The sequence below is a fragment of the Crocuta crocuta genome, unplaced genomic scaffold, assembly GCF_008692635.1.
Source record: "Crocuta crocuta isolate KB4526 unplaced genomic scaffold, BGI_CrCroc_1.0 scaffold323, whole genome shotgun sequence".
Classification (NCBI taxonomy): Eukaryota; Metazoa; Chordata; class Mammalia; order Carnivora; family Hyaenidae; genus Crocuta; species Crocuta crocuta.
Genome location: NW_027536465.1, coordinates 3,130,217 through 3,153,103, shown reverse-complemented (window position 1 = coordinate 3,153,103; position 22,887 = coordinate 3,130,217). Strand labels below are relative to the sequence as shown.

Below are 22,887 nucleotides of genomic sequence, written 5' to 3'. Positions count from 1 at the left end.
CTGTGGGCACTGTGTGCCCTGGGCCTGGTGCCTGCAGGTCGTTTCCTTACTGCCCCCCACAACCTGCTCACCAGCCTCCACTTCCCTGTGTCCTAGAGGCATGTTTCTTCCTGACATCCATGAAGAAGCTCTGGCCTGGGCAAAGCAGTGAACTTGTCTACCGCCCAGTGGGCTGTGGTGAGGTCTAACACCCAGCCTCGGGGGCCCTGCCCAGCTTGTCCTTCCTTGGGGACTCTCCCTCAGCCCTCAGGTACCCCTTTAGAATTCTCTTTACATCTTTATAGTTACCCTTTTGTCAATAATTTAATGATTCTTTAATTTTTAATGTTTTTTTATTTAAAAAAATTTAAAAAGAGAGAGAGACAGCATGAACTGGGGGGGGGGGTCAGAGAGAGAGGGAGACACAGAATCTGAAGCAGGCTCCAGGCTCTGAGCTGTCAGCACAGAACCCGAGGGGGGGCTTGAACCCATGAACTGTGAGATCATGGCCTGAGCTGAAGTTGGACGCTTAACTGACTGAGCCACCCAGGCGCCCCTTAATTTTTTTTTAAACTTTATTTTTGAGAGAGAGAGACAGAGTGCGAGCAGGGGAGGGGCATAGAGAGAGGGACACAGAATCTGAAGCAGGCTCAGCAGGGCTTGAACTCACAGACTGTGAGATCATGACATGAGCCGAAGTCGGATGCTTAACTGACTGAGTCACCCGGGCGCCCCTTTAATGATTCTTTATAGTAAACCTGTCACGTTTAAATGACCATGTGGTTTCTAACTCCTGACCGGACCTCGACTGACCACCTCGCTGTTTGTTCTATTGTTACTGATTTCTAGCTCAATCCCATTATTATCAAAGAACAGACTCTTTATCCTTTTACATTTATTATTTCTTAAATGTATTGAGAATTGCTTTATGGCCCAACGTATACTGGTCAACATTCTAGGTACTTGAAAACAATGTGCATTCTACACTCATATGTATTAGAAGGAAATTAACAGGAAAAAAGAAAACAAGAAAAATATTTAACCAGACACTGTTTCCGACGTGTTCTATTCCTTTCTGAGGATCTGAGTTTCCATCTGTTGTCATTCCCCTGAAGCCAAAGAACTCCTTTAGAATTTCTTGGCATTTGTTCTCTTCATCTGAAAATGTCTTTTATCTGCAAATGTCTTTATTTCAACTTCAGTCTTGAAGTATATTTTGGGTGACTGCTGAATTCTGACTCGACCTTTTTGTCTTCTTTTAGCATCTCAGAGACGTTGTTCTCTTCTCTTCTGGTTTCCAATTTCTAGTGAGAAGCTAGCTGTTCGTTAATTGTTATTCCTTTGTATGTGGGGTGTTGTCTTTTCTTGCTGTTTTCAAGATTCGCGGTTCATCTTTGGCTTTCAATGGTTTGACCATGATATCCTCACGGTGGCCCTTCTGTGTTGATCCAGGTGGGTTTGTGGAGTATCTTACATCTATAAATCTTTCTTCAAATTTGGGAAATTGTTGGCGGTTGTTTCTTTAAATATTTTTTCTGTTCTCTTTGTCTTCCAATTACATGTCAGACTGTTTGATATGATACACCTTGTCTGTGAAACTTTTATTTAAACCTTTCTTTCCCCTTTGTTTTTCAGCTTGGGTAATTTCTACTGGTCTATCTTCTAGTTCATTGACTCATCGTTATCTACTCTTTTTTTTTTAATTTTTTTTAACATTTATTTCTGAGAGAGAGAGAGACAGCGTGAGCAGGGGAGGATCAGAGAGAGAGGGAGACACAGAATCTGAAACAGGCTCCAGGCTCTGAGCTAACTGTCAGCACAGAGCCCGACGCGGGGCTCGAACCCGCAAACCGTGAGATCATGACCTGAGCCAAAGTCGGATGCTTAACCGACTGAGCCACCTAGGCGCCCCTATCTACTCTTTTTTTTTTAAAGTTTATTTATTTTTGAGAGAGAGAGACAGAGTGTGAGCGGGGGAGGAGCAGAGAGAGAGGGAAGCAGGCTCCAGGTTCCGCATTGTCAGCACAGAGCCCCATGCCGGGCTTGACCTTACCAACTGTGAGATCATGACCTGAGCCAAAGTCAGATGCTTAGCCGACCAAGCCACCAGGCGTCCCACGTTATCCCCTCTCTTGCTGTTACATCCACCCATTTAATTCAAAACATTTCAGGTACAGTCATTTTTATTTCCAGGATTTGTTTCTCAAAAATAATTGGTTTCTTTGCTGAGCTCATCTATCATTTTGCTGAGAATGTATTTCCATCGCTGCGTTAATACCCTTGTCGGTTATAACTCCAGTATCTGGCTCATCTTCGTGTCCAGGTCAGTTCTGAAGGCTGAAGTGTGGACGCTCTGATTTCTGTCCCGTGTGTCTGTGCCTTTGGTTGCGTCAGGCAATTAGCCTGCTTGGATACACACCGCAGACCACACTTCCTGGTTGACGGCTCCAATCTGTCTCCATCTGTCGTTAGTGGAGCTGCCTGGAGTCTGGCTTGCACATGCGTGGGCCAGAGTTTGGGCAGAGATGTGGACACAGAATCTGGGGATTCCCGCCTCTCTGGCTCCTTCCCTTCTGCGATTCTCTCTCTCTCTTTTTTTAAATTTTTAAATGTTTTATTTATTTCTGAGAGAGAGGGAGGGAGGGAGGGAGGGAGGCAGCGTGAGCAGGGGAGGGTCAGAGAAAGAGGGAGACACAGAATCTGAAACAGGCTCCAGGCTCTGAGCTGGCTGTCAGCACAGAGCCCACCGCGGGGCTTGAACCCATGAACCGTGAGATTATGACCTGAGCCGAAGTCAGACGCTTAACCGACTGAGCCACCCAGGTGCCTCCCTTCTGCGATTCTCATACTACTTGCCCACGGCTTGGGTTCCCTGGGCTTGGTACTATGGTACTGAGACTTCCTACCAGCGTATTGTACATGCCACTTTGCCTACTACGCAGCTACAAGCAGCAAAAATAGGGAACTTCCTCTGTATGATTCTGAGTGTGGACTGCCCACCAGCCTTTCCCTTCAATCTCGTGTCTTCAAGGAGCTGTTTTTTCATATTACGTCCTGATTTTACAGTTATCTGTGGAAGGGTCATTCCCATAGGATCTGAGACATTATTAGAAGCCCCTTGGTGTAGTTTAAATTTTATCTATTTCCTATTTCTTGAGCATATCAATCATAGTTTAAACTCTTTGTCTGATTTCTCCAATATTTGAATAACCTGTTTCTTTCTTTCTTTCTTTCTTTCTTTCTTTCTTTCTTTCTTTCTTTCTTTCTTTCTTTCTTTCTTTCTCTTTCTTTCTTTCTTTCTTTCTTTCTTTCTTTCTTTCTTTCTTTCTTTCTTTCACTTTGATTCTGGTTTTAAATAACACAGGGCTATTTCTTAACTTGCTAGAAATTAGTATTAGGTCCAGAAATGGTGTATAAACAATGATAGTGTTGGGGCACCTGGGCGGCTCAGTCGGTTAAGCACCCAACACTTGGTTTCAGCTCAGGTCATGGTCTCATAGTCTGTGAGTTCAAGCCCTGCGTTGGGCTCTGAACTGTCAGTGGGAGGCCTGAACCTTTCCCTCCCCCTCTCTCTGCCTCTCCCTGACTTGCACATGGGTGCTTTCTCTCTCTCAAAATAAAGAAATAGACTTAAAATCATAGTGTTTCTAGATGTTTTTTCCTCTGCTCTTTTCTCTGCAAGGCAGATAACTCACTCAGGAACTATTCTGGTTTGAGGCTGTGCTCCAGTTTTGATAAGCACCAGTCTACCTGTTTGTTGCATCTTGTTCCTAGTAAGGAGTCATCTGGAGCTTTTTATCTGCTCACCAGTTCCCTCGGGAATTCTAATTATCAGCTCCATAAATCTGCCAGAAATTCTATTCTGCTTCTCAGAGCTTTGAGGCTTAGCTTTTGATAGCCTCTGGCCATAAGATTAGGTAAATATCTTGAGGGGATCTTGTTTTGTTTTTAAGGCTCCTCCAGCCCTCGATTTTGTCCCTCCAGTGTGATAAGACCACTAAGCTTGGAGGCCTCTGGTTTCCTGGCTGTAACCCTCGTCTGGGCAACGCCTGGATTCTTAGCTTCNCTGGAGCAAAGAGTCAGCTTGCTTCTCAGTGAATCTCCCTACTTTAGAATTTTAGGTCCCCCCAATCCCCCAATTACCCTTCCTTGGGTAATTCTCTGAGGCCCTTTAAAACGACGATTTTTATCTTTTTTTTTTTTTTCTAGTTTATGACTGGAGCACCGGTCAGCCAGAAGCAACTCTCTGCTATCAAGTCTCTAAGCACTTGTAAAATTGTTTTCTTTCCTCTGAACTTTGAAAGCAGACTGTCCTTAAGGAGTTAACATCACATTTTAAAAACACATTCCTACTGCTGAGTTGGGGGAGGGGTGGAAAACCAAACTGGTTTAGGGCATATTCCCCATAATCACAGCTGCATTTAAAATACACACACACACACACACACACACACACACACACGTATTGTCCAAGATTGGAAATAAATGGCTGGGATAGGATTATGGCAACTGTTTTGTTCTTGTTTTGTCTTTTGTATATATTTTTGGTAACGCTGTTTCTGAAATGTCACAGTGTTTATAAGAAGTATCCAAATAAGTGTAGATTGTCAGCGAGGGGTAGCAGAAGGAGCTCTGGCTGAGGACAGCAGTGGGAAGGTGGATTGGACAGACCTTTTTAGAACCTGAATTTTGTACCACAGGAACATATTAAGCGCATGCGTGCACACACACACACACACACACACACACACACACCCCTCAGAGCTCCCAGGGCCCTGAAGTGCCACAAATGTTTTGAGGAGACAGGCATGTGGCTGTGCTCCCTGGTGACAACAATTGCAGACGACAACCTAGCCCTGATTCATTCCTGGGCACAGAAAATTGCATCTTTCAGGAATTGTGGTGAGCTTTTGTGAAAGTTCAAAATTGGGATCTTGTCACTTTTTTGCACATGAAGGTATAGTGAGTAGAGATGGGAGCTTTGTTAGGTCTTTTTAGATCGCTTGTTTCAACAATAGGATATGGGGCCTTACACGGTTTATCTGAACATTGTACTTTTTTTTTTTTTAAATAACTGTTAAAATCTTTTTTTTTTTTTTTTTTTTTTTTTGAGAGAGAGAGAGAGAGAGGGAGTGAGAGAGAGGGAATCCCAAGCAGGCTCTGCACTGTCAGCACAAAGCCCAACGCAGGGCTCTAACCCAAGAACCATGAGATTGTGACCTGAGCTGAAATCAAGAGTTGGATGCCTAACGATTGAGCCTCCCCAGGTGCCCCTGAGAACTTAACATCTTAACAGTGCAGCTGATTACCTACAGCCTCTCTTTCTGCAGAACGTTATTCTAGGCTTCTAAACCAGGGCTCCGCACACTATGGCCGGGGGCAGATCTAGCCTGTTTCCGCACAGCCCTTAAGACTAGCTTTACATTTACGTTACATGCTTTAAAACAAAGATTAAAGAAAAATACTTCGTGATACATGAATACAATATGAAATTAAAATTTTAGCATCCTTAGTTTTCTGGGGACACAGCCACATGCACTCGCTGATGCATGCTCATGGCTGCTCTGCTCTCACCCTGCGATGCTGAGGTTGCGCACAGGCAGCCCTCAGAGATTGCAGGTTTGGTTCCAAGCCGCCATGAGAAAGAAAAATACCACAATAAAGCGAGTCCAATGAATGCTCTGGCTTCCTGGTGCACACGCCAGTTGTGTTCACACTCCACTGCAGTCAGGGTTCACTAGCACCGTGTCTAAAAAGACCATGCAAGTACCTGAATTAAAAAACAATTGCTACAAAATGCTAACCATCATTAGAGCCTCCAGTGAGCTGTAATTGTTCTGCAGGTGGAGGGAGGGCCCTGCCTCAGTGTCCCTGCAGCCGCAACCCCTGCACCTTGATGTTATGGAGCCGGCCTCTTCCTTAAATCTCCTGAACCCACCTCCACTAGTTTCAGGGTTTCCTTCTCAAGCATCTCAGCTCTCTGAGCCCTCACAGAATTGAGGCGCGTGCAGGCCTTGCTCTGGGTTCGGCTCCAGCTTATAGGACTATGGGGCTGGCGTGAGTTTCTCTCTGGGCCGCTCGAACCCTCTTGGAATCAGCAACTAAGCTGCTTTGCTTTGTGTGTGTGAATGCCAGAGCGGCACTTTTTCCTTTAAGAACTTTCCTTTGCATTCACAGCTTGGCTCACCATTTGGCCCAAGAGGCCTAGCTTTTGGCCCGTCTTGGCATCTGGCACACCTTCCTCACTGAGCTGAGTCACGCTGGCTTTGGATTGTAAGCGACAGACGTGCACCTCTTCCTTTCACTTAAATACTCAGAAGCCACTGTAGGCTCATTCGGTGGCCTAACTCCAACAGTGTTGTGTCTCGGCGAACAGGAAGGCCCAAGGAGAGGGAGAGAGACGGGGGACAGCCAGTCGGTGGAGCGGTCACAACATTCCACACATTTACGGCCTGTATTCACAGTCTCACACGGGTGTGGTCCACGGTGCCCCCAACGATTACAACAGTAACGAGATTGTTCAACAATACGAGCGCGGAGCACCAGAGCAAATAATCCCAACGACAAAGCTTGGGATGTCTTGAGAATGACCAAAGTTGACCCAAAGACACGAAGGGAGCAAACGCTGGAGGAAAAGATGGCGCCACCACACTGGCTCGACTCGGGGCTGCCACAAGCCTCGTGCTTGCACGAAACACCGCGGCGTCTGTGAAGTACAGCAGAGGAAGGCATGCTCATGGTTCCAGCAAAGACCATACACACACAGCCCTTGGAACCTGAAACAATTACTCTCCGGTGCTTCCCAGAAAAGGGCTGCCAGCCCCTGTGCGAAAGTACCTCGGAACAACGGGTTGCAGAGCGACCTTGCAGTGCGGGAGCCTGAGTAGTGGACTCCCTATGTGCTTTCCCACTTAGACCCTGGGCTTGGTCACATGACTTGCTTTGACCAATGGGGGTCTAAGCGACACGATACCAGCAGAGGGTTGAAGGAAGACTGCACAATGGGGCTCATTCTTCTGCTCCTCTGCCCCCGTCACGGGAACAGACCCAGGCCAGTCTGGAGGATGAGTCATGAGAACCAGAAGAGCCCAGTCATCCCAGCTGAGGCCGGCCTAGGTTAGCCAAGAGCCCCACATCCCAAGACCCGCGCGGTGGCCTGGCTGACCTGCAGCTGACCGCAACCCGTGAGCAAGCCCAGCAGATGTCACCCGAACCGGCCGGGGCAGCTGAACCCCAAGACCCCAAAGCCCTGTGACTGTTCACTGGGCAGTGCCGCTGAAGTTTGGTGGTATGTGTGTCACGCGTTATTCCGACATAAAAAACTGATACTATGGGCACGTGAGTTTAAAATTTTTCTTTTGCCAAAACAGGCTAAGGAATGGTTTTATTCTTCTGAGAGCAGTTTAGGGTCCTAATGGCAGGGAGAGTCTGATAAAGTAGAGAAGTCTGGAACTCCTGTAAGCGTCGGGGTGGGGCATCAGATTACATCTTGAATTCCTACCAAAATAGCTTGCACTCATAAGGGCACTCAATAACTATCTGTATTTGTTCCGTGGCTCAAGCTGCCCACTGGGTCAAGAAGATGCTAGGCTAGGACATGACATGCCTCTTATCTGTGAGGAGATCGAGCCAGACAGACTCCAGCCTTTATGGAAAAAGAATTCAATTTATTTCCTATTTATAAAATGTAAAAAAAAAAAAAAAAAAAGAAAAACCGCCTGGGGTATAAAATCTGAACATCTACAGTGTGGTCAGTCAGGAGCTCAGAAATGACGCTCTTTGCATCCTTCAGTCAGTCACTAGTGTTCGGGGCAAAGAAGGTAGGCGTCAGGAGCCCCTCCTGTACCTGGTGAAGTGACAGCTCGCCAAGGAGAAAGCCCCACAGCCTTCCGTGAGGAAGAGAGGGGCCGAGGGCAGAAAAGGCAGAGGGGATGGAGGCAGGAGGCCAGGGAGGGTTGCGTGCTGGGATCTGTACTGGGAAACACTTCCGAGTGCAGGAGGGAAGAGCCTCCTTCCTGCCTGGTGAACACGAGTGGCCGGCGCCTGTCCTAGGAAGGCCAGGCTGCTTCCCGTGCACAGGGCCAGCTCCCACCCCACAGACGCACAGACGCAGCCTCTGTCAGGAAGGAAAGGCATCCATCAGAGAGACGAGAAGCGGTCACCTCTGCACTTGCGTGAACTCCTTGCGCAGCCATAACGAGTCCTGGTAGAAGCGAGGATCGCCCAGTCTCACGGCGGTGCGTTTGTAGAAGTAACAGTACAACACAGCCACTGCGGGCAAGGCGAGAAGGAGCTTCGGGGATGCTCCTGAGTGCACGTTCCAGGCTAAGAACCAAACCCAGCAAGGCGGAGGGGCCCTGCCTCACCGCCTCCCAGGGACTCCCAGCAAGGGCAGTGGGCCACCACCTCTCCTGTTCTGGCCACGGCCCTTCCACTCATCCCATGCTGGGGGAGCTGGCCTGGGAAGAGAGGCTCAAGGGCTTTAGTGGCCTGAGCCACGGGCGGGGGGTGGGGGTGGGGGTACCGAGGTGACGCCTGAGGCTGCTCTGGTCCTTACCCAGTCTCTGGAATACAAACAGGGTTTGAAGTCCGTCCGTCCAGACAAAGCGGTTAGAATTCTTCCAGCGTAAGTTCTGCAGGAGACAGAAGTACACAGGGAAAGGTTAGCTTCTCCACGTGGCTAGCTGCAGAAATGCTGCGTGGTTTTAAATCAGGCTAATCTCCCCCTCCTTTCTCCTCACAACCCCAAGCAGTTGTTTCTCAAAGGAGCTTCAAATTCCCTTTTCTGCTTCAAAGGAAAGATCCTTTTAACCCTGAAGGAGGAAGTTTGAACCAAGCTATTTATTTCCTTCCATTCCATAGCCTTTTCCACGGAGAAGTACTACGCATTATCTCAGGAAGGAGTTCAGGTTGGTCATTGAAGATCTCAGGCTCAGGCTCATTTCCTGTCAGATAAAGGCTTAGTGCAGTCGGGGTTTAATCAGATTAACAGCTTTACAGTACAAAGCCAGGACCTATTTTGGCCCCAGGAACGAGAGCAGAGACCATCTTCTTCAGGAAGCACCTAGAGACTTGGGCATTGCTCTTTCTTTCCTGTGAGTGCTACTTCTTTCCATAGAATAAGAAGGGGAACTTACCAGAAGCCTCAGTCTAAGGCGGCAGCTTTAGTAGAGAAATAACTAGAGAACCTGGAGGTTTAATGCGTTCCATCAAAGTGAGTGCATGAGAAGCACAGGCTTTACCCAAACAGAGGGAACCTTTCAGGAAGCAGGAGGAATCTGAAACCACCAAACCTGGCATTCATTTGCTCTGAGGCTGTGAGAACTAAAGGGAGGCACCCTGGAGAAGGGTTCTTCTGGTGTAAGTGACGGGGACACGGCAGAGGTCACGAAGCACTGAAGGGCAAGGGGCACTCTTGGCCTGGCCATTTCCCACGGGACACCAATGCCTAAGAATTCCCTGTATTGACACCCACCCGCCAAATGGCTACTGATGAAACAGACTCGACTTCCTGTTTTAGCTCTGGCAGGACTGTTTGGAGTAAAGGTGAACTGAATATTCCAGAAGTGGCCCCTGACTCCAGGATAAGGCAGTCCTTTAACATAAAGGGTTGGGCAGAGGTGCCTTGTGCAACTGTCACCTGCCCAGCCCCAGGTGGGACCACACTCATTTCACCTGTTTCCCACCCAGGGTCCTGCGAGATGTGAAAGAATGACGCTGGTTTCCTTGAGACAAAGCTGTTCAAGCCCCTTAGGGACTCAGGAACTCCGAGCTCCACTCTTACCATGACCCAGACGTGAAAGGAGATGCTGAGGGCGAAGTACACCGCTGTGAGGATGATGGTCCCTTTGAACTTATGGAACAAGAGGCTGACCAAGCCAGCCTGGAAGACGAAGGTGTTGAAGAACATGAGGAAAACGATGATGATGTTGAAGAGGATGGCGATGTCCTGGATGCTGCAGACACAAAACAAAGCACAGCCAGATGGAGGCCTGTGGGGTGACCTGAGAGCTGGCCCTATGTCCTCGGGACACTATGAAGTCTGGCCTTCCCTGTGGTCTGGACCTCCGGAAACCCCCCAGAGGTGGCACGGGCCTTGGGTCCCAAATACATGGGACTAAAACTGCTGGCCGGCCCCGTCACTGGAGCTCAGTCCACAGATGAGGCTTTCCTGCCCTGACGCTCTTCACTGCTGGACCCTGGGGAAGGGAAGCCGGTTTCTTCCCTCCGCCTGTCGTGTAACCTGGTCCCGTCAGGCACTTCCATCTAGCAAGATGCCAACGACCCCTTTTCCCCGATCTCTGCACGGACATTGCCTTAGTGCCGTTCAGGTCTCAGTTCAGGTGTCCCCTCTTCAGAAACACTCTGCTTTACCCCACCGCCTAGAGGAGCCCTCCCCTCCCCACCCCCACCTACTTTACAGCCAGTGTATAATATTTATTACCATATAAAATTATCTTTTAAAATACTGTTCACCATCCCTCTCCGCTAGAATGGAAGCCCTGGAAGAGCAGGAAATTGTCAGGTTTACCGCTGCGGCTAGAACACCATCTGCCAGGCTGACGGATACTCATGGAATGAAGGAAGACCGAGCCAGAGACTAGTTTTCTGTTGAGAACTTGCCACACGGAGTCTATAAATCACTGTGTGGGAAAAATGCCAACCACTTCCATCCCATATATATGGATTGATACGATTACCCTTTTAACCTGCCATTTTGTAACCCTCTGTTATGGTGCTGTAAGGTTTCAACCCACAGAGGAAGAAAATGACAGGGTCGGCGGCCAGACCCTCTGACTGCCCCCTGAACCCCCGAACTCCTGGTAGAAGGACAGAAGGACGGGACCGTGGCATACCCAAGATGTGTTATTTTCCCGTCAGTAACTTTAAAATGCTCAATCACAGCCGTCGGGGCCCTCCTAGCTGCTTGGGTCCAGCCGTCCAGCCCCACCCCCTGAACTCACATGAAGAGCACCAGCTGGATGACGGGGGCCATCCGGAGCAGCTCCGAGAAGGAATTGACAAAGAGGTCATAGGACAGTAGCAGGAACTGCAAGGACAGCACCAGGCTGTAGTTACTGGTCTGCAGCATCTTCCTTCTGCTTTACTGGGCCCCGCGGGGCACATCCCACAGTGATCCGGGAGCCGGCTCCTGGCTTTGTCCCCAGCACTGAGGGGGGAGCACTAGTTCCTCAGAATCAGAGCTGTTTCCCGGGCTCTGAGACCAGGGCCTGTTGGGGGAGGGGGAGGGGGTTAGAAATTCATTAATAAAATAAATATACACTGAGGACCTACTGTGTCCCAGGCAGCATTCCAGGTGCTTGGGACACATGAGTGACTGAAACCACCACCACCACACCCACTAGTTGCTCCTTTTAGGGACCCTCACCCTCAAACTTTCTCCATGCCTGGAAGCTTCTAAACGCAGAGCTCCTTCCCTCCCTCTCTGCTTCCTTCCTTCCTTCCTAAGTTTGAATTTGCTTATTTGCTGTAAGTAATCTCTACATCCAATATGGGGCTCGAATTCACAGCCCTGAAACCAAGAGTCACATGCTCCTCGGACTGGGCCAGCCAGGTGCCCCAACATAGAACCCTTTCTACCTCGGAGTTCCGAGGAATCCTGGGGTCTACAAAGAGTGACTGTCCAGCCGTGTAGTAACATTAATTCTAATACCAAGTGAAGCAGCAAACCTTTATATATCACTTGCAACATCTAAGGACTGTTTATTTTGTGTGGGGCTCAAACTCACGACCCCAGTATCAAGAGTCCCATGCTCCACCAACTGAGCCAGCCAGGCACCCCTGCCAGGGACTATCCTAAGCACTAAGATTGCTTAAATCTCACAATAACCCCACGAAGTAGAAGACACACTATTATTACTCCATCCGTTTTACAGATAGGACACTTGAGGCTCAGAGAGGTAAAATAATTTGTCCAAGGTCACAAAGCTAGTAGCAGTGGCAGAGCTGGGATTCGGAATCAGGTGGCCTGGGTCCAGAGTCTGTGTTCTTAGCTACTGTCCAAAGCTGCCTCTGACGTAACAGATCAGCAGATACGTCACCAGGCGGGAAAGATGTTGGCACAGGAGAGGGGAAGCGGTGCGGGCAGAAGAATCAGAGAGAAAACAGTGCTCTCCTGCAAAACTTTTATGTTTCAGGTGGTAGCAACATGGTGGCACCAGGGAAGGTACATTCCAAGGCCCGAGGTGTCCTGTGACCCCTCCAGCTGGGTGAAATCTATAGATAAATTTCAAAATGCTGCCAAGTGTAAGAGAGTGAACTTAACATCTGTAAATCAGGGCACGTGGGTGGCTCAGTCGGTTGAGTGTCTGAGTTCAGCTCAGGTCATGATCTCACAGATCTGGGTTTGAGCCCCCCCCCTCGTCCCCCCCAGCTCTGGCTCACAGCCTGGAGCCTGCTTCGGATTCTGTGTTGCTCTCTCTTGCTCTCTCAAAACTAAATAGTTTTAAAAAACTTTAAAAAAATTAACATCTGTAAAATGTTTTATAACTTACAAACTCTATATTAACTGACTTACACACCCGTCCTGAGAAGCAGCCAGTTATTATGAATATAATCCCCATATTATACAGCGGCTCTGNCACTGAGCCGTTTCCTTATTCGTCAAATAATATTGATAGTTACACGCCCTCCCCACCCCCACCGCGCCACGACAACCCCGTCAACCAGGATAATTTCCTTTAATCTTCCCAACTGCTCTGCAAAGTGGTGATGAATGACACCCCCCCTCCCCGTTCTACAGGCAAGAATACAGGGTCAGGGTTCAAGTCATTCCTCCCTGTAGCAAGTGAGCAGAGCCGGGGGTCACGACGAGCGGTGACACCAAAGCCCCGCGCTCTAAGCTAGGGCTTCACGGGCCACCACGGAGGGCGGTCGTGAGGATCCGTGACCCAGAAACGCCCACCGCCAACTCTACAGCAAGGATGCCCTCCGCTGTAGGGCAGCAGTGATGCGCGACAGAACGAAGTCGTCTTCGGTCTGTCCCCCGCTCCGTGCCGCGTTCCCTCTGACCCAGGGCAGTTTTCCTCACCCTTCCCAATTCACGTCAACATGGGGCTGCCTTGGCGAAACACCCAAAGCCAACAGAGACAACAGAAACTCCGACTCTGCTCACTTTCCCCACTCCTCAAGCACGCTCACCTCAGAGACCCAACGTCGGTTGTCATGGGGACGCCGGCCTGGCTTCCGGGAACCGGTTTTAAATACCGGAAGTAGATGGCGGCCGCGCGCTCTGTGTGCGCGGAGCTGTCGGCGGGTCGCCGACTTTCCCTCCGCGCGCTCCGGCCAACTTGGCCGTCATGTTTGGGCCCCCGCTTTCCTGGCCCCGCTCCTCTGCCTCCTTCCCGGCGTTGCCGCGCCCAGCCCCTGACCCTCCCAGTCACTGTTCCGCGGCCTTGCTGAGACCCAACCCCAGGCGACAGGCTTCGCGTCCCCCCGAACACGAGATGGGGGCAGGGGAGGGGCAGGGCGGAGCCGGGGCGGCACTCCTTAGGGAAGAAACGCCCGCGGAAGAGCTGGAGTTGAGTCCACAACTCCGGACTTCATTTCCCAGGCGGCCGCGCGCGCGACCGGAAGTGCCGGGAGCCTATAAGAGAAGGAGGCAGCCCGGCTCTTTTAACTCTGGGTGGCGGTACCCGGTGGGTGGGTGCATCTCAGAAAGTCCCTGATTCCGTCTGCCCGGAGTCCTGGTAGCTGCGGCGCCGGGTGGCGAGAGGCGTGCCTCGGAGACCCCTGCGACTCTCCGAGGTTCGGGGGTGAGAAAGAGCTCGGGTGGGGAGTTCAGGGATCTGGGTTCGAGAGCTGGCTCCGCTGCTACTTCGCTTCGTGCTGTCGCTACAACCTCGCTCGGGCTCAGCTTTTTTGTAGGGGACACCTTTGTCCTTGCCCTTCCTTCTACAGGTGTGGTTGCTCAGGCACGAAAGCTCTTCGGAAGTCGCTGTCAGCAGGCGCAGCCCCTCGCCATAATTTTCACCGAAGGTTAGCTAGGACCGACAGCCGCCCTTCGGCCCCGCAGAAGAGTCAGGGATTCCTGGAGCGGGTCTCCGGACACCTGAGCCAAAAGGGAGCAGTCCAGAAGGGCGGGTCTGTAATCACTGTGGTGCTAAGGAGCACCTTGCTTATCTACCTCCTGGCTGGAATTAAGGGGTCCTCACTCCTGAGCCCCGATTTTACAGAAGCTACGTTTGGAAGTGAGGAGTTCTTGGAGCTGAGGGGAAGGGAACCTGGGTTCCTGTACCAACTCTGCCACTCACCTTGGCCAAGTGCCTTTCTTTCTTTGGGTCCCAGTGGTTTTGATCAGTAAGAGAAAAGGTTAGGACCTGAACCCGAAGTCTGATTCTCAGTATTCCTGGGGCACCTGGGTGGCTCAGTCGGTTGAGCGTCCGACCTCGGCTCAGGGCATGATCTCCTGGTTCGTGGGTTCCTGACAGCTAGCTCAGAGCTTGGAGCCTGCTTCAGATTCTGTGTCTCCCTCTCTCTCTGACCCTCCCCTGCTCACACTGCCTCTCCCCGCCCTCTCAGAAATAAATAAAGCATTAAAAAAAAACGATTCTCAGGATTCCTAAATCCCCCACCATTCATCTGGAAGCAGGCGCAACAAATTAACTTTCTATTCCTTCATCTGCTTGTAGTTCTAAATTATAAAAGTTATATTGTAAGAGTTTGGAATAGAACCTTTTCTTAAGATGAAGGACTGAATGGAAACTTATGCATTTCCTACCCCAGGACCTGATGCAGCCAGGGAGAATCCTTTTTGTCAAGGGACTGAGGAAAGTATTAGGTTGGAGAGTACATTTCTTAGATCATGGTCCACAAACTTGTACCTTACAGGCCAACACCTGCATGGCCTTTTTTTTTTTTTAATTAAAGTTTGTTTTGAGAGAGAGAGGAATCCCAAGCAGGCTCTGTGCTGTCACAGGGATCCCAATGTGGACCCTGAATGCACGAAACTGTGAGATCGTGACCTGAGCCGAAATTAAGTCAGGATACTTAACTGAATGAGCCACTCAGGTGCCCCATGGTTTTTCCCATTTTTAAACAACTAACAAACGAAAGGGATAATATTTTGCGATCTGTAAAAATGATATGAACCTGAAATTTGCCCACAAATAAAGCTTTTTGGGAATGTAGCCGTGTTTATTTGTGAAGGTATTATCTATGACTGCTTTTGCACTACATCAGAAGAGGTGATGACAGTGGTGACAGAGACTGCACGGCCTGCAAAGCCTAAAATGTTTACCATCCTGGACCTTTATAGAAGAGTGTGGGGATTTCTGCTTTAGAATGGGCAGAATCTGAGACCAAACAACGGCGAGCACACCCTGAAGTTGTAGCACAAACCTACTTTCTTGGAATAAATGAGAGAATATTCTCAGTATTTGGGTGGCAGTTTTCACTGTGTTCTTTTTTTTTTTTTTCTGTTTTTGTACTCTCGGGCAGAGGAAGGGCTCCCCTGGGTACTGTGAGCAGTATAATATTGCAGCCCTGGGTCAGGAAAGTGTGCCCGTCGGGTATTCTAAGTCTGTCCCAGAGCAGTAACCCAGGACTCTTCTAGGGGGGTGGATACAGTCTCTTTTGGATTATATTCACTTTTGTTTTTTTTCTTCTTCAAAGGAAAAGAAAGTCATGAGAGATACTGTCTGATGGATGGAGCCTGCTGACTGAGTGCTTTATGCTGACTTCACTGGAGGGTGACTGAACATCTGGTGACCCGAAACTTCCTCTGCTCTTAACGGGGACTAAGGGGACGCCTCTGAGGCTGGGCCGCAAATCTCTGAGCTCAGTAGTTGAGTTAGGAAACTTTTAGGAAGACGGTGGCATTATTTTCTCCATCCAGCCTTATGCAAGCTTGGTTTTCCCCCAGCCCTCGGATCTAACTTTCTCAGTGATTACTGCCAATGTGGATCACATTGGGAGAGCTCGGTGTCTTTTCCTGGTTAGGTGGGCACCTGTCATGGAGAGAACTGGCATGACATGCTGTCGGGGCCACTGAGAGGCCTGGGCAGGTACAGGGACCATGAGCTTCAGGCTTTAGTTAGTAGCTGGTATGACCTACTGTGACGACATCAAGAAAAGCATAATATTTTGCTCTCACGGTGTCCTTATGGACATTTTCTCACTTGACCTTCTGACAATCTACGGTCAAAGAGAAAACAGGGGCCTTGAAGCCAAACAGACAAGGATTTGAAACTTCATACCCGTTTACTGGTTCCTAATGCTGGTATTTAATCTTTTTTTCTTTAAGTGTTATTTATTTATTTTGAGAGAAACCAAGACAGCACAAGCAGGGGAGGGGCAGAGAGACTGGGCGAATCCCAAGCAAGGTCTACACTGTCGGCGCAGAGCCTGCCGTGGGGCTTGAACTCACGAAACTGAGATTGTGACCTGAGCCGAAATTGAGTCGGATGCCTAACCAACCTTGCCACCCAGACGTCCCAAATCTTTCTGAGCCTTGGTTTCCTCATCTGTCAAATGGGGGTGAGGCCCTCTCACAGGGTTGTCAAGAGGAGCAAATGGGATCCTGTGTTCATGGGTTTTACTCAGTACGTTCTATTCTTGTTACTGTGCCTTTTTTCAGATGAGAAGACCGAGTCCGACAAATGCTAAGTGATTTGCCCCAGGTGCCTTACTTCATAAGGCTCGGAGCCGACGCCCCCGCTCTGTCAGCCTACCAGTAATTCCCAAGGTGAGGAAATTCAATGTTTTATCTCCTTGGGAGTTCTTTCCTGTTTCAGGGACTTCCTTTCCTCTCTGTTAGTGGCTTCAGACTGAGGGATCTGAACTGCAGCATGTCATAGTGGCGCCTTCTCAGTGTGAGTCCACGGGACAGGGTGACCGCCTTGAGAGCAGGGTCTGTGCCACCTACACATGCAGTTAGCGGAAAGCAGAGACGGCCCCTTGGCTTTGTGGGTCTGTCCGTCAAACCTCACGCCCACCTGCCTGGTGTGAGGCATTTGTCTGAAACCCAAGTTGGTTTCTGAGTTTATCAGGTACACAGGGAAAGCTAAAAGTAAACTCTGGCTTTCTAGACCATGAATTTGTGCTTCCTCCTCTGAACTTTCCGTGGAGGAAGAGAAAGCAGAAGTCTCAGGCCCAGGGACACCTGAGACCTGTTGTCCAGTTGCACGTGGGGAGTGTGAGAGTTCCAGAGCAACAGGCTGATCTTACTTCCCCAAAGGGAGGAATAGCCCCCCCCGGAGTTCACCATCTGGGGAAGAACTTTTCTGTAGAAGGACTCTCTTCCTTCTTCCTGATACTAGTGTGTCTGCTCCTTGCAGATTATGGTTTTGCCTCCTTCTGTTGGAACTGAGGGCCTAGGCGTTTGTATGATCTAGCCTGGATTTTGATTCCCATCCCTAATTTTCTGTGGGGGGTGGGGAAAGGGTGGGGTGGATTCTTTACCTCTTGGCCTGTGGAAGGAGACCAGTGCCAGGGCTGTGGGCCCAGAGCCATGACACCCGGCCCCGGCAGAGGAGGCCCACCTCCAGAGCTGGCCGCAGGCCCGAGCCGGCTGTACCGTGTGCGGGTGGGTGCTGGGGCGGGGGCCGGCCTCCCTGTGCGTAACCAGAGATCAGGCCTCACGGGGCAATGCCCAGGCTGGTGGCAGGAGATCTGAAGTGAGAAACGTCCACCCGTGGGGCCAGAGCGAGCTCGGTGTTCCTTCCTTTAGCTGGTGTGTGGAGTGTGCTCCAGTCAGCAGAGCCGGCAGGGACGCGTGCCTTCTGCTGCTTCCGGGGCGGCTCATCAGAATGGCCATCGGGTGGTTCTACTTGTCCTCCTATGCCCTGTCGCTCCTGGGCGTGATGTGCATCATTCTCACTGTTTACTGGATGCAGCTGTGGCACGGTGGCTTTGCCTGGGACGGCTCCATCCTCATGTTCAACTATCACCCCGTGTTCATGGTCGCTGGCTCTGTGGTGATCTACAGTGCTGGTGAGTGCGCGGTCCCGGGAGGTGTACTCTGACCCCGACCTGGCTGGGGCAGGGCTGGCCTTTATCACTGCCGGCTTTGCGGCCATGAGAGTGAGGGAGGCTGGGCTGTCTGTGGGCCTGGGTGTCATTTGCAGGAAGTAGTAGTGAGGATGGGGGCATCTGAAAAGCATAGATTCACAGACGCTCTGGGGCAAGGGTTGGCACCTGTTTTTTGTAAAGGGCTGGATAGTGAATGTTCCAGACTTTGCCGGCTCTATGATGTATGTTGCGACTCCCCATCTGTATTTTTGTATTGGGAGCAGCCACGGATCCCATGAAAACACAACCGTGACCGTGTCCCAATAGAGCCACTTACCAGAATGCATGGCAGGCTGGATTTGGCCGCTGGGCCGTAGTTTTGCCAACACTCTGTTTTAGGGAGCAGGAGACTGAAGCCTCTCCTGACACAGGTCCTTCCATGAGGAAGCTGCTTCTCCGGCCCATGTTAGTGCATCCAGAGCTGGGCCTTGGGCCCAGACGAGCCTCACTTTCTCCCCCTGCAAAATGGGAACAGTGATGACGATCATAGCAGCTTATCCCGTGTACTTCAGATAACCTCATCCCGTTTTGTTCTTACAAGAAGCCTGTGAGGTGGGCTCTGCCGCTATCCCCATTTTACAGATGAGAAAACTGAGATTTAGAAACAAGATGCCACCCAGCTGAGAGGCAGAGCCGGGTTATGGACCTCGGTCAGCCTAACCTGACTAAACGCCTGGGTTTGTGACAGCTGACTGCGGTTGTGAGAATTCAGTTCAAAGAACTAAGGAAAGTGACATTGCTTTTTCACCCGCAGAACTGTGCACGAGGGCTTTTGTTCTGTAATGTCCGAGAAACCCGCTCCTCCCGTTTATCACTGTTCTTTCTCCCTTTGCCCCCTTCATGGCCCAAACCATATGAGGTGCCGAGGAGTGGGCGCCGATGTGCTAGCATTTCCTTCCTCTCGGGTTGGGAGGCCGTGAGGGACGTTGCCAGGTCGATTCCCCTGACGCGATGGGGGAGCCGAGGGGCAGAGGCCGCGCCCTGGGATGCTCTCTCCTGCAGCGTCGCTGGTGTACCGCCTGCCGCGGTCGTGGCTGGGGCCCAAGCTGCCGTGGAAGATCGGCCACGCGGTCCTGCACCTGCTGGCCTTCGTCCTGACCGTGCTGGGGCTGGTCGTCGTCTTTCAGTTTCACAGCCATAGAAGAACCACCAACCTCTACTCCCTGCACAGCTGGCTAGGCATCGTCACCGTCTTTCTTTTCGCCTGCCAGGTGGGTCCTCTGCTTTGGGTTCCCACTCGTGGATGGTGGCCGTGGGCCCCGGCTGGGCCTCCGCACCGAATGTTCTCTGGCTGTTGCGCGGCGATGGCCCTGTAGGGAACATCCCATAGAACTGGCCGCCTGAGTGGCCGGAGGAGACTGGTGGTTCCCATGCCCGTCCCGCCATCCCCTCCGTGGTCCTAACGTCCTCATGGCACACGCCACGCTGATGTGGTCTGTGGCCTTTTCCACCTTCCCTACTCCCCGCCCTTCTGTGAACCAGAAGCAATTCTGGAAGTGGTTTCTGCATCTGACACCAGCCCCGCACAGGCGAGGTTTATGGGCAGGACCGGGAGGCAGCAGGGACGTTACCAGGACAGCTGGACTTTTGGGAGACTGGGCTTCTAGCTAAGCATTTTGCGGAACATTCTGGCTTGGCTAAGAAACCAACCCCAGTGCGGGAGCTTGGTGTGGTGGCCGGTGGGAGGTTTGAGCTGGGAAAGAAGGGTGAGGGGCCGCTGTGGGGTCGGGGGCGCTGGTGAGCGGGATGGCCTGCTGCACCTTCCAGAACAGGACGGTGCAGCCCGGTACCTCCTTGTGTCCGCAGTGGTTCCTGGGCTTTGTCGTCTTCCTGCTGCCCTGGGTGCCTGTGTGGCTGCGCGGCCTCCTTAAACCCATCCACGTCTTCTTTGGGGCCATCATCCTCTCTCTCTCTGTCGCATCAGTCATTTCTGGCATTAATGAGAAGCTTTTCTTCAGTTTGTGAGTGGGATGGGGCCCCCAACCCTAATGGGGAGGGGGAGGTGTAGCATCTTCCAGAGATGCACCCTGTGATCACAGGGCCTCAAGGGTGGGGAGCCTCTGGAGTTGGGCTCGTTTTTGATCTGGAAGGTCATGGAATCTTTAGGTTGAGATTGGTAAACTGGTCAGCAAAAATTTATCTCCCATCAAATTAACTTTGCACCTACTGTGTGTCAGAAGCGATTCTAAGCACCTTAAATTTAATCTTCTAATCAATTTATGACAGGGATACTGCTGTCATTGCCACTTACAAATAAGGGAGCTGAGGCACAGAGAAGTTAAGGAACTTACTTAAGGGCACACAGTCTGAAAGTGGCAGAGCTGGGGGTTAAGATTACAACCTCCTGGGGCGCCTGGGTGGCTTAGTCGGTTAAGCGTCCGGCTTTCGCTTAGGTCATGATCTCGCGGTTCGTGGGTTCGAGCCCCGCGTCGGGCTCTGTGCTGACTGCCAGCTCAGAGCCTGGAGCCTGTTTCAGTCTGTGACTCCTTCTCTCTGACCCTCCCCTGCTCGCGCTGTCTCTCTCTCTCTCTCTCCTAGAAATAAATAAAAAAAACATTTAAAAAAAAAAAGGATTACAACCTCCTGCCTCACCACTACCATCCCCCATTATTTTAAGGCAGGGGGGTGGGTAGTGAAAAGCAAGTAAGATACGAGGTCAAACTGGGGTTTAGGTCTGGGTTATGCCATTTACTAGGTATATGACTATGGGCAAGCCCATCTTTTATGTATTTATTAAAAAAAATTAAAAAAAATTTTTTTTTGAGAAAGAGAGAGAGACAGAGCATGAGTGAGGGAGGGGCAAAGAGAAGAGAGAGGGAGACACAGAATCCGAAGCAGGCTCCAGGCTCGGAGCTGTCAGCAGAGCCTGACTCGGGGTTTGAACTCACAAACCGTGAGATCATGACCTGAGCCAAAGTCGGATGCTTAACTGACTGAGTCACCCAGCCTCCCCAAGCCCACCTTTTTGAGCTTCAGTTTCCTCATAGGTAAAAAGCATTCTGCAGATATTCGTTGTGGTGGCAGGGACTGAGAAACTATGTTAACGTTCAGGGTCACAGATGGTCCTTGGAAGCTTTTCTCCCCATCTGTTAAGGATACTGAGTCCACCACTGGGCAAACAGGTGGAAAGTCTCTCGAGGGCCCACAGTGGTTTTTCTCCTCTTCAGGAACAATGACACGCAGCCATACTCCAGTCTGCCTAGTGAAGCTATCTTTGCCAACAGCACTGGGATGCTGGTGGTGGTCTTTGGGCTCCTGGTGCTCTATATCCTGCTGGTTTCATCTTGGAAACGCCCAGAGCCAGGGATCCTGAGTGAAGGACAGGTATGGGGTCCTGGTCTTCCATTCTAGGTGAGGGGTAGGGCCAGGCCCAGAGAAGGGTCACCTGAGACGGGCCTGGGCCTTGCCAGGAAGCCCCCTCAGTAACATGATGGGAAACCAGATGGGCTGACGGTGGGGTTGGGTTGGCTTGGGGAGGGGGGGTGCACTGCGTCCAAGCAGCACATCCCAGCCAGGGTGGCAAATGGAGCTGCTCAGGCTCAAGGGTGCCCGGGGCCTGTCCCTTGGGAGAGGACAGACGGTTACACCCTTCCCCGAACTCCTGTGGTTTCATGAGGGGAAATTGTGGCCTTCTGTCCCCCAAGGAGGGGGTGGAGCATGACGCGAGGGCGTCGGAATTCCCATTCTTCCAGCCTTGGGGGTAGTGTTGGGGGCGGGAGCTTAGCACGCAGGCTCTGGCTGACAGGTTTCCCCCTGAGGGATGTGGTGAGACGGGGTGTGCATCGGGCTGAGGGACTTTGGTGCTTCCCTGAGAGATGTGGTGGCTTGGGCGGGGACCACCTTGCGGGTTGGGGGTCTGTCTGAACCGCTCAGGCCAGGCGTGACTCTGGCCAGCCGGGGGCTGTTGTGGTCTCCAGCCATTAACCCCTGTGTCTCTGCTTGTCATTTCAGCCCCTGTTGCGTGACGGAGAGTGAAGCGGGAAGGGCACCCACGAGCGGGCGGAGGTGTTTCCCATCAGCAGGCGGAGGTGTTCCCCTCAGAAGCTCTTCTCTGCCAGGGGCTCCTCTCTGGTTTCGGCAATAGACTTCCTTTGGGCCCAGACCTCTCCTTGCCTCCGTATGGGGCCTGCTCACCCCACCAAGCTGCTGCCCTCCTGCTCTGCTTGGTGGCTTCTGTACCCCTTCCTGGCATCGCCTTCTCGGGCTCTCCGCACACGCTGCCCCAGCCGCTCACGCTGCCCCTGCTCTCTGTGAAGTCAAGGTGATTTCCCCTTCAGGCCCGTAAGGATCCGGTAGGAATCTCTGCAGCTTACGTAAGCCAGGACGCGGGCACAACCTGTATGTGACAAGTGAGGGAGGTAACGGTGTCGGGCAGCTTTCCCCCGAAGGTGTGCATTTTATTTGGGCCACCCCAACCATCGGGCAGGTGGCATCTGCCGCTCCCTCCATCTGGCCCACCCAGACATGAGGTTGGAATGGAGAAGATGGAAGGTGACGGAAGGAGAACTTCGACGGAGAAGCCGAGGAGCTGACTGCTCTTTGCTGTTCTGTTTCGCGCTCCATGTCGCCTGCACTGTGACCGTGTGGCTCCGCCTCTTGCTGCTGCTACAGCCGTGGCCTAGACCCTGGCCTTTCCCTGGGACTTACATGCCCGTCAGTGTCGTGCAGCCCCAGGAACCCTGATGGCCTGCTCTCCCAAGGACCGCATGTCACCGGCTGTCCCAGTAGGGAGGAGCCCCAGGAGCGCCTCCTCCCCAGATCGGGGCCTCTCTGCCTGGCCCCGGGCAGGCTCAGCCTCGCTCACTTGGCACAGCCCTGCCCAGCTGATTTTCACTCTGCCCAGCTCCTCATGCTACAAGCCAAGGTTGTGGTGCATTG

General features: G+C 51.4%; 2 protein-coding genes across 13 annotated transcripts; one reads left to right on the top strand and one right to left on the bottom strand.

The window, feature by feature from the left end:
• Positions 1 to 7,356: 7,356 nt before the first annotated feature.
• On the bottom strand, positions 7,357 to 13,462 carry TMEM138 (transmembrane protein 138). Of its 4 annotated transcripts, none has more exons than XM_077748879.1 (5): positions 13,141 to 13,462; positions 10,944 to 11,210; positions 9,764 to 9,935; positions 8,537 to 8,612; positions 7,357 to 8,286 (listed from the first exon to the last, which is right to left on the bottom strand). In XM_077748879.1, exons 2-5 carry the CDS (start codon positions 11,069 to 11,071, stop codon positions 8,138 to 8,140), a joined length of 525 nt encoding a protein of 174 aa, XP_077605005.1. In that variant the 5' UTR covers positions 11,072 to 11,210; positions 13,141 to 13,462; the 3' UTR covers positions 7,357 to 8,137. The 4 variants fall into 4 exon arrangements, with proteins under 4 accessions (XP_077605005.1, XP_077605007.1, XP_077605006.1 ...); XM_077748881.1 differs by having other exon boundaries at positions 7,357 to 8,250; positions 13,141 to 13,460; XM_077748880.1 differs by lacking the exon at positions 13,141 to 13,462 and adding an exon at positions 13,031 to 13,123.
• Positions 13,463 to 13,634: 172 nt separating this feature from the next.
• CYB561A3 (cytochrome b561 family member A3) lies at positions 13,635 to 22,473 on the top strand. 9 transcript variants are annotated; one of them, XM_077748936.1, is made up of 10 exons: positions 13,635 to 13,754; positions 13,900 to 14,082; positions 15,613 to 15,704; positions 16,244 to 16,476; positions 16,577 to 16,684; positions 17,669 to 17,931; positions 19,012 to 19,220; positions 19,816 to 19,970; positions 21,177 to 21,333; positions 21,961 to 22,473. In XM_077748936.1, exons 6-10 carry the CDS (start codon positions 17,748 to 17,750, stop codon positions 21,982 to 21,984), a joined length of 729 nt encoding a protein of 242 aa, XP_077605062.1. In that variant the 5' UTR covers positions 13,635 to 13,754; positions 13,900 to 14,082; positions 15,613 to 15,704; positions 16,244 to 16,476; positions 16,577 to 16,684; positions 17,669 to 17,747; the 3' UTR covers positions 21,985 to 22,473. The 9 variants fall into 9 exon arrangements, with proteins under 9 accessions (XP_077605062.1, XP_077605066.1, XP_077605063.1 ...); XM_077748940.1 differs by lacking the exon at positions 16,244 to 16,476 and having other exon boundaries at positions 13,635 to 13,746; positions 13,900 to 13,977; XM_077748937.1 differs by lacking the exon at positions 16,244 to 16,476 and having other exon boundaries at positions 13,635 to 13,746.
• The last annotated feature ends 414 nt before the right edge of the window (positions 22,474 to 22,887 follow it).

What these genes read in the sequence shown, in the direction of transcription:
- CYB561A3 (XM_077748942.1), top strand. Translation starts at nt 17,748, where the DNA reads ATGGCCATCGGGTGGTTCTACTTGTCCTCCTATGCCCTGTCGCTCCTG. An exon ending in TGTGGTGATCTACAGTGCTG is followed by an intron (nt 17,932 to 19,011) that starts GTGAGTGCGCGG and finishes TCTCTCCTGCAG; the next exon opens with CGTCGCTGGTGTACCGCCTG. An exon ending in GAGAAGCTTTTCTTCAGTTT is followed by an intron (nt 19,971 to 21,176) that starts GTGAGTGGGATG and finishes TCTCCTCTTCAG; the next exon opens with GAACAATGACACGCAGCCAT.
- TMEM138 (XM_077748879.1), bottom strand. Translation starts at nt 11,071, where the DNA reads ATGCTGCAGACCAGTAACTACAGCCTGGTGCTGTCCTTGCAGTTCCTG. An exon ending in ATCCAGCTGGTGCTCTTCAT is followed by an intron (nt 9,936 to 10,943) that starts GTGAGTTCAGGG and finishes TTGTGTCTGCAG; the next exon opens with CATCCAGGACATCGCCATCC. An exon ending in GTTTGTATTCCAGAGACTGG is followed by an intron (nt 8,287 to 8,536) that starts GTAAGGACCAGA and finishes ACGTGCACTCAG; the next exon opens with GAGCATCCCCGAAGCTCCTT.